Source organism: Chenopodium quinoa, unplaced genomic scaffold (genome assembly GCF_001683475.1).
Source record: "Chenopodium quinoa cultivar QQ74 unplaced genomic scaffold, ASM168347v1, whole genome shotgun sequence".
Lineage (NCBI taxonomy): Eukaryota > Viridiplantae > Streptophyta > Magnoliopsida > Caryophyllales > Amaranthaceae > Chenopodium > Chenopodium quinoa.
The window spans coordinates 2,247,185-2,264,730 of record NW_018743014.1 but is presented as its reverse complement, the minus strand read 5'-3'; the positions used below and the strand labels follow the sequence as shown (position 1 = coordinate 2,264,730).

General features: G+C 33.7%; 1 protein-coding gene across 1 annotated transcript; it reads left to right on the top strand.

Annotated features, from left to right (window-relative positions):
- The first annotated feature begins 1,471 nt into the window (after positions 1-1,471).
- Positions 1,472-17,228, top strand: LOC110729907 (probable LRR receptor-like serine/threonine-protein kinase At4g29180). Its single transcript, XM_021909697.1, has 13 exons — positions 1,472-1,767; positions 12,786-13,323; positions 13,520-13,986; positions 14,081-14,219; positions 14,336-14,407; positions 14,500-14,571; positions 14,745-14,825; positions 14,934-15,092; positions 15,203-15,419; positions 15,534-15,660; positions 15,751-15,807; positions 15,911-16,100; positions 16,517-17,228. The coding sequence occupies exons 1-13, from the start codon at positions 1,629-1,631 to the stop codon at positions 16,923-16,925; spliced, it is 2,667 nt and encodes an 888-aa protein (XP_021765389.1). The 5' UTR covers positions 1,472-1,628; the 3' UTR covers positions 16,926-17,228.
- Positions 17,229-17,546: the final 318 nt, after the last annotated feature.

Sequence of the window (17,546 nt, the reverse complement as noted above, 5' to 3'; positions counted from 1 at the left end):
AACGGAGGGAGTAGGTGAATAGAACACACCTTTAGATAGTACTCCCTTCGTCCCTAATACAAAGCCTCATTTCCTTTTTGGGTAAACCAAAATACAATGCCTCTTTCTATTTAAAGGTTGTATTTTTTGACATTATTACCCTCTTTTTGATGAGTTGCCATTATTTTTCCTTTACTTTTTTGCACCAATTTCCAACACTTTCTCTCTTTATCTCTTTAATTATTCTCAACTACTTTTTCTTTCGCTCTAACCCCACATGCACATATATACTTTTAATCATTAGTTTTAAAAGATTTACAACTTTCTTAATTTTCGCACAAAAAAATCAAAAGAGACTTGTATTAGGGGATAGAGGGAGTAGTATGGATTTTTGGAGGGATTAAAGTATTTGGGCAGGAGTGAATAAGAGTTAAGCATTGGGGTTTCAGAGGCTTCTCGTTAAACTGACTTTTAAATTATGTAAAAGAATTCTCTCTCCTCTTCACTTATACCCATTTATGTATTTAGATTTTTTTTATTTTTCAACCAACCAACACCTCCGTCATCTTTATACGTAATTTTTATTACTTTCTATTATTCCTCATAAAACTCTGCGATGGAGAAATTGGAGCAAGTAGTTAAGTATTGGCGCATAGCACCTATTTGTTTTGAAACAAATAGGATGACTAAGTTGTAAATATTAACATTAATATAAATAACTATAGGCGCATAGCACCTATATGTTAGCAAACATATAGGATGACATTCTTGAAATTAAGTTGAAGCTTGTCACATGAAAGTGGGCCAAAGTAGAAGGAAATTTGGTGGAAAATATAATGGTAAAAAGTACCACTACGTGCATATAGTACACAAAAAGTACTATTAAGACAACTTATACTTAATGGTACATTATACATGCATAATAGTACACATGAATGTACCACTGTAGCATAATAGTACACATGAATGTACCACTATAGAAAAAAAATCAAACGAAAAAAAAAAATTGAAAACCCCAAAAAGCCCTCCTATATACATGCTAAATAAATAGTTGCTATGCGCCTATATGCACCCCATGAATATAAAGTACCATTAAATATGTAAATAGTACCATAAAATATTGTAGTGGTATAAAAATTTCTTTAATGGTTCAAATAAGTATGTAAATTGTTAATCAAATATTATACCACTATGAGATATAATAATACTACTAAGATAAGTAGATAACATATAATCTAATGGTATAATGTATATGCATAATAATACACAAAAAATATCACTATCATAAAAATACTTTTATAAATATTAAATGACTATTTTACCCTCCCTTGTATTTCCAAAACACCAAAGAGGTTTGGAGCAAGTAACATGCATACTGATGAGTAGTACATTTTTCTGCCAAATTTACTCGTACCATAAAACAAAAATTATTTTGTTCAAGTTGGTCAAGTTGCAAACTGGTGTGGCCGAGTGGCCTACAACAATCTAAACCAAACAATCACTGGGTGCATACCGGGCCACGAAAAGTTACTCATTAACTCAAGGCATGACTTTAGCTAGTTTATGAATGTTAAGCCCATTCCCAAATTCTTTAGCTATTATTGAGCTCCATAACAAGTTGATTTTACGGGTTCGTCAGCTCTTATACGATGCTGAAACTCAATATTATATGTTTGATTCTATTTCTTGGTACCACCGCGATCACTGTCGTCACCGCCACCAAACCACAACGCATCCATCACTACCGGCATCAAAGGAGGCACCTTACCGATGCACGGGACACAACTGGTAACTCATTTATTTTTCCTTCTTATGTACATCAATCTTATATACTACGGAGTACTCCCTTTGCCTCATTATTAAACGAATGGATTCTTAATGTCTCAAAATTAATTTTTTCTCTAAAAAAATATTACAGTACATAAATTGTTATCCTAATACACCTACTTTTATTTTTATATTTTCCATATAAATTATCACAATATTTCTCTAACAACAAGTTTTCTGTTTGACTGGTCACACCGTGTGATAGAGGTTACTTGTAGGAGTTACTTGAAGGGAAAGGTAGCCGACAATGTGAGGTGGTGTATTTTTTGAAAAAATTATAATAAAAAATTAGGCATTAACACGTGTTTAGGAACAACGTAAATCGGGTTTGATAATTTGGCCCAACAAAAGCAAATACCCCTTAATTATGAATTGTTAAAATATAATTAAACGTTAGGATTATTAAAATCAAATGACTTAAAGTTGAGATCATTAGAACCAAAATTTTCCTTTCTTTATTTGATAAACCTTTTTGATTAAAATGTTTGAAATACTGTTATTTATTCTAATATTTCATATATACAAAATTAATCATAACTTTTAATAAATATCCTATAACTCAGTTATATTTTCATTATAAAATTCGTTTTAAAAGTTCTTTAAAATAAGATCCATTTATATTATATTTAATTTATTTTAAAAAAATAGTAGAGAAACAATATAAATAATTTCAAGTCAATAATAACATAGATTTCTATTTACAAACAAAATTACTAAAAGTACAATATTAGTATGTCTAAATATCTTGCATTATCAAAAGGGATTACTACATAACCATATATAACATTCAAGCCAAAAAATTTAATTATAATAATTTATCAACCATATAAGCATTCCATTTTTTCGCCAAGTGTCACACCATATAGGCGACAAATAGATACTATTGTGACACATGATGCTAAGTAAGCGAATTTTAGATAGATTTTTTAAAATAAAATTGTTATAAAGAGTTTTATTATCGATATACTTCTAATATTTCATAGATACAAAATTAATCATAACTTTTAATAAATATCCTATAACTCGGTTCAAAGAAGATCCATATTGGAAAAAGTACTTTAATTTAAGTTCAATAAAAGTAATTACAATCAGTTAATAATAAATATCCTATAACTCGATTTTATTTCCATCATAAAATTCATTTTGAATAGTTCTTTAAAATAAGATCCATTTATAATATATCTAATTTTTTTCAAAAAAAAAATACAGAATTGGTAGAAATAAGTTTCAATCAGTATGTGAAAATAATTTTAGTTTGGTAAAACTACTTTGAGTTTAGGAAAAAAAATAAATTTAAGTTCAATAAAAAGAATTTTAAGTCAATATTAACATAGATATCTATTTACAAACAAAACTACAAAAATTAAACTATATCGTATGTCTAAATATCCTATATTATCCAAAAGGATTATATGACCGTACTTAACATGCATTCAAGTCAAAATATTCATCCTAAATTTTATCAACAATCTGGGTATCGCTCGGGCACAAAACTAGTATATATATATATATATGTATGTATGTATGTATGTATATGTATGTATATGTATATATGTATATATGTATATGTATATAATATGTATATGTATATGTATATATATATATATGTATATATATTTGGGGTCAAATGAGAAATTCCTTAAAATGAAAAGAATGAGAAAGATTTTATGTGCACAGTTTTTATACTGAATGTGCATATTTTTTGAACTGAATGTGCAAATTTTTTTTTTACAGATTTTCAATGTGCGTATTATTATGCATAATGTGTACAGAGTTTCATTCATTTCTGCAGATACTTAGAAAAGTAGCAAATCGAATATCATTTATATATGCGTAATGTACTGAATGTGCATAGTTATTGAGTCAAATGTGGAAATCATCGGTACTAAGCTGCATAGTATTTGAATTAAATGTGCATATTGTTGAATCTTCTCCAGATGAGCTAAGTATGTCTACTTAAAATTTAAACTTCGGGCGATTGATTGATTATTATTACAATCCATCTTTATTAAGTTATAAGAGGATCATTTCTAGGGTAAGACATCCTTATACATTGCGAATGGTATGCATATAATATTTGACGCTACAATTTTGGAAATGCAATTTGATAGAGAACGCTTCTGAGAATTGAAGTCTAGAGATTCCTAACATCGAATTCGTTGTTCGCAAGTCGTTCACGACCACAAGTACTTTGTCATATTTGAATAATAATTTAAAGTTAGAACTTTGAACAAGCTTCAATGGAGGAGAAAAAATTAGTCATGTAAAATAGGAAAAACAATGGGGAAAATAGGTGAAAATTGAATGTGCATAATTTTTTAGTTAAATATGCATAATATTGTACTAAATATGCATTTTGTATAGGTGCAATGTGAATCATTGGATTTTATTTGGACGATTAAGATTCCTTCTCATTCTTCTCATTATAAGATCCTTCTCATTGAATCTCAACCCTATATATATATATATATATATATATATATATATATATATATATATATATATATGTGTGTGTGTGTGTGTGTGTGTGTGTGTATGTATATATATATATATGTATGTATGTATGTATATATGTATGTATGTATATATATATGTATATATGTATATATATATATATGTATGTATATATAAAGATTCTTGTGCTAGAAAGAAATGGTGAAATTATTCCAAAATGGAGATAAACCTTGTTCTCTTTACCTTTTACCTGATATTTACTTAACTTAAAGATTTTTTTTTTGTTTAAAATATATTTACTAAAATTGTTTTCGCTTAACTTAGATAGATTTTTACTAAACTTAAATTATTTTTATTATCTTGTTGTTAGACTGTGTTCTCTTTACCTTAATAATATTCAATATAAATAATTTAAGTTCAGTTCGACAAAATAATTTCAGTTCAATAAAAATAATTGTTAATCAGTATGATCAATAACTTTTAAAACAAATATAATAGAAAATCAATAAAATTAAATTTTTGATCATTTCAGTTTAGTAAATTTCAAATTAGCAAAATATAAGGTGAAGGGAGCAGGGCCTTGTATTTAATTTGTTCATTCAAGTTACTTATTTTTGCCGAGCCTAACTTATTTTACTGAACTTATTTTACTAAATATCATATTATTAGGGTGAAGAGAATAGAGTTGTAGTATAATATATGCAATGTACGAGTAGTATGTACTCCTTTTATTTCTAATTCAATGCATCATTTTAAATGGAGGCAACCCCAATTTTTCATTTTGAAAAACAAAGTTGCACGTTTATCAAAGGGACGAAATTGTAATATCACATGCTAAATCACTACTACTTGAAGTAGCAGTTTAGTGGTAAAACCACTACTTCAAGTAGCGGAATTGCCAATGAAGTAGTGGTATTGCCGACGAACAATGAAAATAGTTGGCTTTATTTACCACTTTGCCATTTGAGAAACATATTTTGTTTATCAATAAGAGGAATTTTTCTTTTGAATGACACACTTGTCGATACATAACTTTTATTGTGAATATATAGTTAAAATCTACTCATATTAATATATATTATAATTAAAAAGTTGATATTACAAAACCTAAGCTAGGTTGTGGTTCACCATGCTTTTAGTTTTTAATATATTAAATTATCATTATCAATTCGATCAAATTAACCAAGTATCTAGTGTAATTGCTACATAATCTAAATTGCTAATTGTATGTAAGCCTTTATAACTAGTATTATTTTTCGATTCAAACTTATATTAACATGAATTAATCAAATAATTAATCAGATTGCAAGATTAATAGAAAAGGCTATCAGTTAGAGATATTAAAGCTTAATCAAACCACCAACAAATATTAATTAATCAAGATTCATTGTATAAACATATGGATTTCCAAACCCTAGAAAATAAACTACTCAAACATGAAATAAACAATAAAAACTAAATCTAAAATAGAAAACGTAATTAAAAGCATAAATAAGTTAAGAAAAAGGAATAAAAGATACTTCTAAGAATTGAAATAATAAACCCAAGAATCATCCATGGAGATGCTATTGAGAAACTAGAATTTTAGAGAAAACTACAACGAACGTAAAAATGATAAAATGTAAAATAATAATTCCTTGGAGTATTTATAGGCACTTAAATTCTTACACAAAAAAAGCCCTTAAATTCTAATAAAATAATAATTGAAGAAAATAAATAAGAAAATAAAAAGTGCATAAGCTAACGATGGACTAACGGTGATGACGAATCAACAATAATGAACCAACACGCAAGTCGTGCGCATCTAACGGGCTATGAGGGCAGCAAACACTGCAGGCAAGGCAAATTCGTTACTTGTCGATTGCTTGTAAATGCTTGAGGAAGCAGCTAGCATGCATGCGGGCGCAACTTCAAAACACGGATTGCTTGGCTCATCGGCGCTAAGCCTTGCTTGCAAGATTATTGCCTTCAAATACTCAATTCAAACCATGTCATCTACGTTAAGTCGTAGACTCATACAACACACTTCACGACTAACATATCAAAGCTCGCGATCCGAGAATTGATTGCAAACCATTAATTTCTTCAATCGACATGTCATTTACAATACAAATCAACCGTCAATTATCCGAGTCAACTCCAAACACTTTGAAAGCATACAAATGGCTATAAAAATCACTTGAAAGATTGAAACACTAAGAGAATCACAAAAAAAAAAAGGTATACAACACGATAATAAAATTTATGCTAGTGCGACTTTTAAACTAACTAATTGAACTAAAAAGTAATTATATAAGTAGCATAAATATGGCTAAGAATCCTATAAATATAATTTATCAACTTTTCTCGGCAGAATTGCACTTGCACATATCTATGACAATTATTTGGAATTTGTGAAGCACTATTCTTCACCGTGATTCCTCACTATTATCATATATATATATTTTTTCAACCACTCTTGCCATGGTGGTTTCCCTTCATTTTTTTTCACTCATAAAACAGAACATGACTTGTAAGGGCTTATTACTTCTTTGATGAAATAAAGAATATAAATATTTTCTTTATGTTACGTTGTTTGTCTGTTTGTGCTACTATGCAGCTTTCCTTCTTTTTGTCTTTTCTGTATGAGTTGGAAGATTACTGGTGGTGATGCATGGCTTTACCTACTAGCTTAGGGTTGTTATATAGAGCTGTCATATATAAGGTGAAAAGATCATTGTAGCAATCATTCAAAAAATTACACAAAAATGTTCAATGAAAAGAACCTGCTTGAAATCATATTTGCTGCTGTCCTGTTTTTGCTAAAATAAAGATCGTGCCTTTATGCTTGTCATCATGGTATTAGAGCTGAAGGTCATTATATTAGTAGCATTTATTTAGTAAAGTTTAAAGCTTTATTTTTATACATATATAAAAAAACTAGACCTGACAATCCTGGCCCAGACCCGATGACCCGACCCATGATCCGAAATCGACCCGAAAACAGTGATCCGAAATTGACATGACCCGACCCATACTCGACCCGAAGTGGACTTGACCTGAAACCCGAAGTAACCCGACCCGAAGTGACCCGACCCAAAATTGACCCGATATCCGAAGTGACCTGACCTTAATTAAACTTGAATTAATTGACCCAAACAGACCCGAAACTCGAAGTAACCCGAACTAAATTACCTTATACTTGAAATAACCTTATCCAATTTAAGCCATATACTTGACCCGAGCACATACCCAAATAGAAAATTATTGCAATTAGGAATGGGATCGAATCGAATTCAAGTCGGAGGTGGCTAAATCCGAATCCGATCCGTTCAACATTCGGATCGTGGACTCGGGTCTAAATCCGGATCCGGATCCGAATCCGATTGACCCGAGTCCGAGTCTGAATCCGACTCACATCTTAAGGGTCCGAATCCGATCTGATCTGTTTATTTGGGCATTCGGGTTGACCTGACCCGAACTTGACCCGATATATGGACTCGAAAATTGACCCGACCCAAATTGACCCAACCCGAATTTAACCGACCCAAAACGACTCGACCCGAACTTAACCCTACCCAAACGCCACCCAAATTGGTGACCCAAAACCCAAAACAACCCGACCTGACCCAAAACCGACCCGAATATTTGTTGATCCGAATTTGACCCGACCCAAATGACCCATTTGCCAGGTCTAATATTAAGAGCTGCTAGATTTGTAAAAGGAACATATAAAGGTGACACCGTTATTGATAAATACTACAATATTCCTGCTATTTAAGTGAACATGTCAACCGTAATAGAGACTACAAGTCCTTTATATCTGCATCCATTTGATGGAAGCAACTCTATCAGTATAGAAAAACTGGAAGGGTCAAGTAATTACATATCTTGGAAAAGATAAATGGATTCAGTCTATGATCCAAAAGGAAATAAGGATTTGTGACTGGAATCGTGAGAAGAGATCAGATCTGAGTGATCGAGTAAAACAAGAAGCATGGGATACTAGTAACAACATGATCATAGCCTAGATACTGGGAAACGTATCTAATTCCATCAAAAACTCTATTGTGTTTATTAATAACTATTCTCAGGACACAACTTCAGCAAACGTATGGAAAGGATCCAGAAAGTATCGGTTTAAATAAATGAATTTAAGAGACAAAGCAGTCTAGGAAGTGTGTGACTGATTACTACACAAAGTTGAAAATTTTGTCGTAGGAACTAGAGAGCATGACTAGTCAACCTCCTATTACTACCACCAGGGCAAGCTATCTGCATTTCTCACTGCCCTTAATCGACATCAAGATGAGTAGAAACTATTCCAGTTTCTAAATGGACTAGACGACAGTTACAATCAACAAAGGAGTCATTTTCTTATGCAAACACCTTTACCTAGTGTAGACTCGGCATGCAATGCACTGCATCAAGAAGAAAATCAGAGAGCAGTCTTGAAAGCTGTGAAAGAAGAAAGTGAACCCTTAGCAATGCTCAGCAAGGGAAGTGAACATATGGCAGGAGAAGTTTCATGTACTTACTATGAAAAATGTGGTCAAACTAGGGAAAAGTGTTTATATCTGAAGGAACTCCCTAGTGGACATCCAAAAGCTCAAAAGACTCTAGAGTGAAAAGTAACAGAGGTGGATTCAGAGGTGGTAGAGGAAATAGAGGAGGAAGAACAGGAAGAGGTGGTAGAACAGGTACAAATGTGCGAGAGCGCTAGCTAGCAGTAACTCTTCTACCTTGCCTTTCAATGCAAGTCAGCTAGAGCAACTGGTGAAGATGTGGTCTAGTGTGGGAAAGTATGCTGGAGCAAGTCAAGAAGAGGAAGATGATCAAGAGTTCACATATGCAGGCGTGGTGAGCTGTTACTATGCAAATACAGCAAGTACAACCAAGATCATTGGTTCAAAGGCATCAGATCATATAACAAGCAATTTTGAGAAATTAGAGAATGCTAAGAAATGCAAAAGTGAGGCAAAAATTAATCTTTCTACAGGCCACTCATCAAGAATCACTCACAAAGGATCTGTGAGCCTAGAAATGGGATAAAACTCAAAAGAAGTTTTGTATGTTCTAGTTTTCAAGCATAATTTGCTCTCTGTATAGAAGTTGGTGGAAAATGAATTGTGTAAAGTAGATTTTCATGCTCACTATTGTGTAATATACGACAAGAATAGTGGAGTGATCAGAGGAATAGCAAGGCTGGAAATGGTCTATACTATCTCATAAATGAATCTATGATAAGTGTAATAAAGAAGCTTGCTGTAATGAAGAAGCGTAGTGAGAAAGTGGCCTTGAATGCAACATCAACAACCGCCATTCCAAGGACTGTAAGAAATGTGAGCAAGCTGAGCACTCCAACTCACTGGCACCAGAGGTTAGATCATGCCCCCATGAATAAAATCTGAAAAATTGAAGAGCTGAAAGGAACTGATAATAAGTGTGAAGACATACATTTGTAGACACTACACCTTGAGCATCTTTAATTTAGGGCAAAATATGCCTTTGAGCTGAACTTATAGACACTGGGGAGCTTTTAAATTGGCAACTAGGTATAATCAGAATTACTTCTTGACAATTGTAGATAACTTCTCAAAAATTACTTGGGTGAAGTTGCTGAAAGAGAAATCTCAAGCATACAATGTTGTAGAAGAGTTTGTTTATATGGGAAAAACTCAATATGGAAAGGAAGTGAAGGTCATAATTAAGATCTGACAATGAATTAGAGTTTGATGATACAAGTTGTAAGAAGTTTTTCTACAAGATGGGAATTGTTCATCAGACAAGCTGTGTGGACAGACCACAACAGAATGAAAGAGTTGAAAGATAGCACAGGAGCATCTTAGAAATGGCCAGCCAAATCTTTTGTGAGTAGGGATGTGAAGTTCTATAAATCCATCTGTCTTTACAAACTGTTCTATCCTTGTAGTAAAACCCAGTTTGAAATTATAAATAACACTGGCATATGCATTAATAGTAGAGCTATAGAAGATAGTGAATAAGATACAATAGAAATTGATGAGGAAATTGATCATGAGAAGTTGATCAACCTGATGAGGTTAACACACCCTGAGTGGTGATGAAGAGCCGGTGAGAAGGAGCTTTAGAGCTCACGTGCCACCAAATTGGCACAAAGATTATGTGATGGGAAACACCTCATCAAATATTTATGTCAAGATTATCCGAGAAAAAATAAAAACCATTGTCTCTGTTCCAGCCAACAACACTTTAAATAGACTGTGAAGAGAAAGGAATGGGTAGATGCAATGAATGAGGAATTAGAAGCACTAGAGGATAATGCTACATACTTGGGATATATATGACTGCTCTTCCACAAGGTTAAAGGCAATAGGTTCTAAATGGTTGTACAAAACTAAATACAAACCTAATGGAGAGAAAAAGAGAGACAAATTAAGACTTGTTGTTCAAGGAAACAAGCAAATATATGTAGCTGACTGTGATTAGACATTTGCTCCTATACCAAAAATGACCATTGTAAGGTCTTTGCTTGCAGTTGCTGCCCTTGAAGAATGGATCGATTGTGCATCAAATGGATGTTAAAATGTTTTTTGCATGGTGAATTGCAGGAAGATTTGTACAGGAAGCTTCCACAAGGGTACACTGGAATTGGTAGCAGAATTAAAGTTTAAGGAGAGGGGGAGCAAATTAACTTAATTGACAGAGATTGCAAATTGAAGAAATATTTGAATGGGCTCAAGCAAGCTCCTAGACAATGGTTTGCAAGGTTGAGTGCTGCCTTGAAGAGCAATATGTTCACTTTGTCAAAGTCTGATTGCTCATTATTTCCGAAGAAAAAAGGTAGAAATTTTATAGGCATCTTAGTCTATGTAGATGACTTGATTGTAGCAGGAAATGATATGAAAGAAATTACTGAAGCAAACTTGTTTCTTGCATCTCAGTTTCACATGAAAGAAATGGGTGAATTGAGATACTTTATTGGGATTGAAGTAGACAGAAGTGAACAAAGGCATATTCTTATCACAAAGAAAATACATTGTTGACATAGGCCCTATTTGGCGGTAGCGTTTCAGGTAGTGGTTAGCGTTTGGACCAAGTCATCAAAACACTAAGCTAGTAGTAAAAAATAAGTGTGTTTTATAATATAGCGATTTATGTAGCGGTTAGTAATAGAGTTAGAGTTCAGGTAGCTTTTGTCAAACGTTAATAATATTAGCGTTTGAAAGGTAGCAGGCAGCTTTTGACAAATTTTGTTTACTTTTAAAATATTATGCATGAATTTTTACTGTATTTTAACGATTCAACCGCTATTTTTTTTCCAAACACTCATAATATTAACTGCTACATTGACAGCTAACCTCTACCCACTATTAATTAACAGCTAGTTGTTACTCAACTGCTAAAAGCTACCTACTAATGTGGGAATGCTTTAAATGATGATGTTGAGCCATACCAGAAGTTAGTGGGAAATCTTATTTATCTCACAGTCACAAGGCCAAACATCTCTTTTACTGCTCATGTGCTAAGTAAGTTTATGCACAAACCAACTGATATTCACTACTAGTGTGCCAAAAGAGTGCTTAGATACTTGTCAGGCTCAACTTAACTAGGAATTCTTCTTGCCTCGAATTAAAAGCCTACTGTGATAGTGATTTGGCAGGGTGTCAAAGCACCAGAAGATCAACATCAGGGTTCTGCATTCTCCTTGGGAAATGTCCAGTCTCTTGGAAATCAAAGAGACAGTCTGTGGTTGCAAGAAGCACTGCAGAAGCTGAATACAGATCGATGGCCTTGACAGTGTGTGAAGTGATGTGGTTGAAGCAATTGCTGAAAGATCTGGGAATGACAAAGCTGGGAATAACACCAGTGTTCTGTGATAATCAGGTTGCTTTAGCTATTATAGCAAACCTAGTGCATCATGAGAAGACCAAACATGTTGACATTGACTGTCATTTAATGAAGAGACAAGTCAAGTGAAGGGTTATTGCTCCTTCCTATGTTCATAGCTCTCCACAAATTGCAGATATGTTCACTAAGGTTCTAACTGTTGAACAAATGAATCAGCTCATATGCATGACCATGCAAGCTCGGAGTTCAGTCTCATTCTTCACTCTTGAGGGGGAGTGATGAAATACAGAATAGGAATATTTTCTTTATGTTGTTTGTCTATTAGTGCTGTTGTGCAGCTTTCCTTCTTTTTGTCTATTCTGTATGAGCTGGAATGCATGGCTTTACCTACTTGGGTTATTATCTGGAGTTCTCATATAAGGTGAAAAGATCATTGTAGCAGTCATTTAGAAAATTACACAAAAATGCTCCATGAAAAGATACTGCTTGAAATCATATTTATTGTCCTGTTTTAGCTAAAATAAAGATTGTGCCTTTTTGCTTGTCATCATTCTTTCTATCTCTCTAAGTAAGGAACATAATCCCATAATCATTATTAGATCATGCCTAACATCAGAACAACATATTCCTATACATTAGTTTATAACTAACCACTAACAATTTGTAGCAAATATTCCAACAAATCTGTTGTTAACTTTTGTGTTGACTGGTAACAGGATTCATAAGCATTGATTGTGGGACAAATGCAAGCTACACAGATAGTTCTACAACATTGTATTACACACCCGATGAACATTATATTGACAGCGGAATTAATATGGACATTCTTCCAGAATACAAATCAGACAACTTCAAGCAGCAGTACACAAATCTCAGAAGCTTTCCGGAGGGAACCAAGAACTGCTACACTCTAAAACCATCTCAAGGGAAAGGCAGAAACTATTTGATCAGAGCTTTTTTTATGTATGGAAACTACGATTCCTTAAATAAACCTCCAACATTTGATCTACTCCTAGGGGTTGACTTATGGGACACTGTGAAGTTAGATAGTTCATCTAAGAGAGTGAGGAAAGAAATCATACACACACCATCCACTGATTTCTTGTATGTGTGTGTCGTGAATACAGATTCAGGCACACCTTTTATATCAGGATTAGAACTAAGGCATCTAACTGACTCCATCTATAGAAGGGACTCTGGCTCGCTTGATCTTCTACATCGACATTACTTTTCGTTGAACTCGAGTAAAATAAGGTAAGTTCAGCATATGGGTTTCTTTTTACTTTTTGACTATTAATTGTAATACATAAATTGCATTAAAAATGGATGATAGTCAGTTTAAACAAGTACAAGTAGAGTTTATAACCTCAAAAAAGGAAACTATCTAGTATAACTATAAGTCTATAACCTTCATTTTATTCTATGATTTTGGGGCTAATCTTTGTTTCAGATACAAGGATGATGTCTTTGACCGCATTTGGTCACCTGGACACCCAACTTCAGGGAGCTTCATTCAGACCATGTCCGAAGTTGACTCGGATGGCTATTCATTGCCATCACCAGTTATGAAAGCAGCCTTTGTACCAGAAGATAATCAACCTATAGAATTACTCTACAGGCTAACAAGTGGTATAAGCACAGAATTTTACTTCTTCCTCCATGTTGCTGAGATTTCAAAACTTCCTAAAGGTGAAGTCAGGGAACTTGCTATCTCTTCAAATGGCGTGCAAAAACCCATCATCTTTACACTGCCTTACCTACAAACTACAACCTTTTATAACCAGAAACCAATTACTGACTCCTATCTTAATATTACCATCCAAAGAACCAATAATTCTACCCTTCCTCCAATAGTGAATTCCATTGAAGTGTTTAACGTAAAAAAAAATTCAGAACTGTCCACTGATGCAGCAGATGGTAAATTTTTAGCCACATAATCTATCATTATCGTCGAATGATTAGTGAATGTTTGTCTTTTGATATTGATGTCAATTGATTACACTTAAATTAGTTCTTGCTCTCAACCAAATCAAGTCATTCTATAAGCGGATGAACAATTGGCAAGGAGATCCATGCTTTCCAAAGAGTTACCCATGGGCTGGTGTGGTCTGCAACTATTACAGTTCCATTTTCTCCAAAATAACATCAGTGTAAGATGAGAACGAACTTATGACCATACTTCTTATTCTATTAGCTTTCAGTTATTCGTATTGTTCAATTGGTAATTAACGAATTCTGAAGTTAATCCGTTCAATTTTGTGATCAGGAATCTTAGTTCAAAAGGCCTTACAGGACATATTGCAGCGTCATTTGCTGGTCTTACATCGTTACAAATCTTGTAATGTTTTTGAAAACAGTGTTTTGATTTGAGGTCTGCATGATTTCAGTCATTTCAAGCTTCTTATTTATGAATAATATCGTTAATTTCAGGGATTTGTCAGACAACAACCTCACTGGGATGATACCTGAGCTTCTTGCAGACTTGCCAATGTTAAAAACCTTGTCCGTTTACTTTTCATTCTATCTCTCATTTTCTTCCCCTCTCAGCTCCCTCAGTCTGAAATTAGTTGTGACTATGATGGCGTAATTGACTAGCAAAGTGACAGCTAAATTCAGACGGGGGTACATTATATGTTCAAATTATGTGGAAGTATTAAGACAATCACTGTTTGCAGAAACATTTCAAAAAATAACTTCACTGGTTCAGTTCCTGAACTTCTGTTAGAAAAATCTGCAGCAGGAACACTGTCTTTAAGGTATTTATATCAAAAGATATTCAATAGCTTATAGCTTTCTCTCTTTGACAGTTCCCCTTCCCATAAGCATAAATCCTGACTTGTTTATGTTGTTTTGGCCGAGTTAAGTGTGGAAAACATTCCAGGTCTATGTTCGAGCAGATCCTGTACTTTGAAGAAGAAGAAAAGTAAAGCACACGTAGCTCATGTAGCATCAATTTCTGCTCTATTGGTTCTACTTGTTGCAGGTTGCATCATATGTTTTATATACAAGAAACGTATTGCTAGGTACAATTCCGCATATATTACCCTTTTTCAGTACATTACTCAATGGTGATGTGATTTAAATCATGATGCTCTTTGGATTCTTTAGTTCATGAGTGAACCTTTATCCACAGACTGTATGAAAGACCAAGTCCACACCACGGCAAAAGGAAGGGTGAATTCACACGGTTTACCAATTCCGAGTTAACAAGCATGACTAATGCCTTCCAAAGAGAACTAGGAAAGGGTGGGTTTGGAGTAGTTTACTATGGTTGCCTAAATGATGGCACGGAAGTGGCTGTTAAAATGATGTCTCAAACAATCCACGCTTCTGAACAATTCAAAATAGAGGTTTGATCAGAAAAAGTTGGAAATTGAATATATATGGTCATGGCTGCTTTTTTTTTTTTTTTTTTTTTTTTTCTTTTTTCCTTCCTAATTGATTCGCATTCATTTTAACAACAGGTTGAACTCTTAATGGATATTCGTCATAAAAACTTGGTTTCTCTAATTGGATACTGTGAAGAAGAAACAAACTTAGCTCTAGTTTATGAGTATATGGCTGGTGGAAACTTGCAATCTAATCTGTCAGGTATACCTTGCTAAAATTTGTAACAGTAATTGTTATAACATTTTGTGTTATGGGAAATTCATGGTGCTCTTCATTATTTGTTTCTACCAGCTTCGAAGCCACTAAGTTGGAAATTGAGGCTCCAGATAGCATTAGATTCTGCACAAGGTCAGCAAGCAGTATATGTATACTTAAATTTTTGTTCGGAAATTAGAGGTTATATCAAGCTATGTTTAATCATGACTTTGTTTGAACATAATCTTAATTGTAGGACTGGAATACTTGCACAACGGTTGCAGGCCCCCTGTAGTCCACAGAGATGTGAAAACGCAAAATATCTTATTAGATAAAAATCTCCAGGCAAAGATAGCAGATTTTGGTTTGTCCAAAATTTTCCCAGATGAAACTCGAACCCATGTATCCACAAGGGTGATTGGTACACCAGGTTATCTCGATCCTCAGTAAGCACATCCTAAAACCCAGCCCTTTATTATGCAACATTTTTGGGTTCAAACTGATGCTAAAATGCTAGGCAAGATAAAAATTTCCTAGAATTTTGACAGTAGGTTCAAACTGATGTATCACATTTTTTGGCTATTGCCATTATTTTGTGCAAAGTGCAATGCTATTGCCATTAGTAGTTACACATCTATAACCTCTACTTTACATGAAACACAACCGTTTATGGCATTAGCAGATTCATGTATAACTCATACTTGTTTATTGATTTACATATTAAGCAGCTAATACCATTATGAACATGTGTTCTGATTCTAATCTAGTGCATATGAAAAATTTAATGAATTTTGAACCAAAGCATGCTAGGAATTGTTGAGAGTGATGTATAAATAGTATATTAACAATTCTCCTTGTTTAGGTATCATGAAACAGAGCATTTGAAAGAGAAAAGTGATGTATACAGTTTTGGGGTGGTTCTATTGGAGTTAATCACAGGTAAAGAGGCAATGGTGAATATTAAAGAAAAAGTTGGAACGTTGGTTCAATGGGTGATCCCCATTCTTGAAACGGGGGATATGAGGGAAATCCTGGATGGAAGGTTGCAGGAAGTTCAGAACACGAATTCTGTTTGGAGGGTAATAGATATAGCTATGGCGTGTGTGAAGCGAACTGCAATGGATAGGCCAACAATGAGTCAGATTGTCACTGAATTGAAAGAGTGCTTAGCTATGGTGATGAACACTGAACATGATACAACAGTTCCTGATGATTCGACAGAAATGTGCCTAGTGACCGCGAACACAGAAATGGCTCCAGAAGTAAGATAACAATAAGAGTCCCATAATTTGTTATTTGCTTAATTGAATTGCAGACATATGTCTTCCTATTTCGGCCCTGTTGCATAACTTTCATTGCTTTGTGTGAAACACAATTAGTACTATTTTCGTTACCTATACTTTTTGTGATGTGGAATCAGATTACAAATATACATATGCTGGTTTCTTTTTTCTTTGGTGGTTGTGCAGGCTTAATAGCTACTTAGATCTCTGTGATAGATTACTAAACGAGTGGCTAGGTCACGAAAGTGGAAACTGGAAGCTTTCCATTTTACCAGTCAATTTGCATTGATCCATAATACAATCCTCTGCATTCCCTAATATTTTGGGTACCTTGGTGCCAAAATTTCCATGCTAGGAAAATATGCACCACATACCCTAAAGATGTCACAGTTATTAAGAGGTTTCGAATGTTACCCTCTCTTAATGAAATGTTATATTCACACATATAGTACGTCTCTTTGTCATTGAAAGCGTATACCTGAAGGTTTTAGAAGCATCTAATAGTAAACCAACCATCTCAACAAACTAGACACAGTTATGTGAACCATTCAAAATTTAAGCCTGCAAAACTTTCAAAAGAAACAGTTGTGTGTATTCTCAGGCCTCAAG

Coding starts and splice junctions, on each gene's coding strand:
- LOC110729907 (XM_021909697.1), top strand. CDS start 1,629: ATGCTGAAACTCAATATTATATGTTTGATTCTATTTCTTGGTACCACC. Junction 13,324..13,519: donor TTGAACTCGAGTAAAATAAG/GTAAGTTCAGCA, acceptor TCTTTGTTTCAG/ATACAAGGATGATGTCTTTG. Junction 15,093..15,202: donor TACAAGAAACGTATTGCTAG/GTACAATTCCGC, acceptor CTTTATCCACAG/ACTGTATGAAAGACCAAGTC.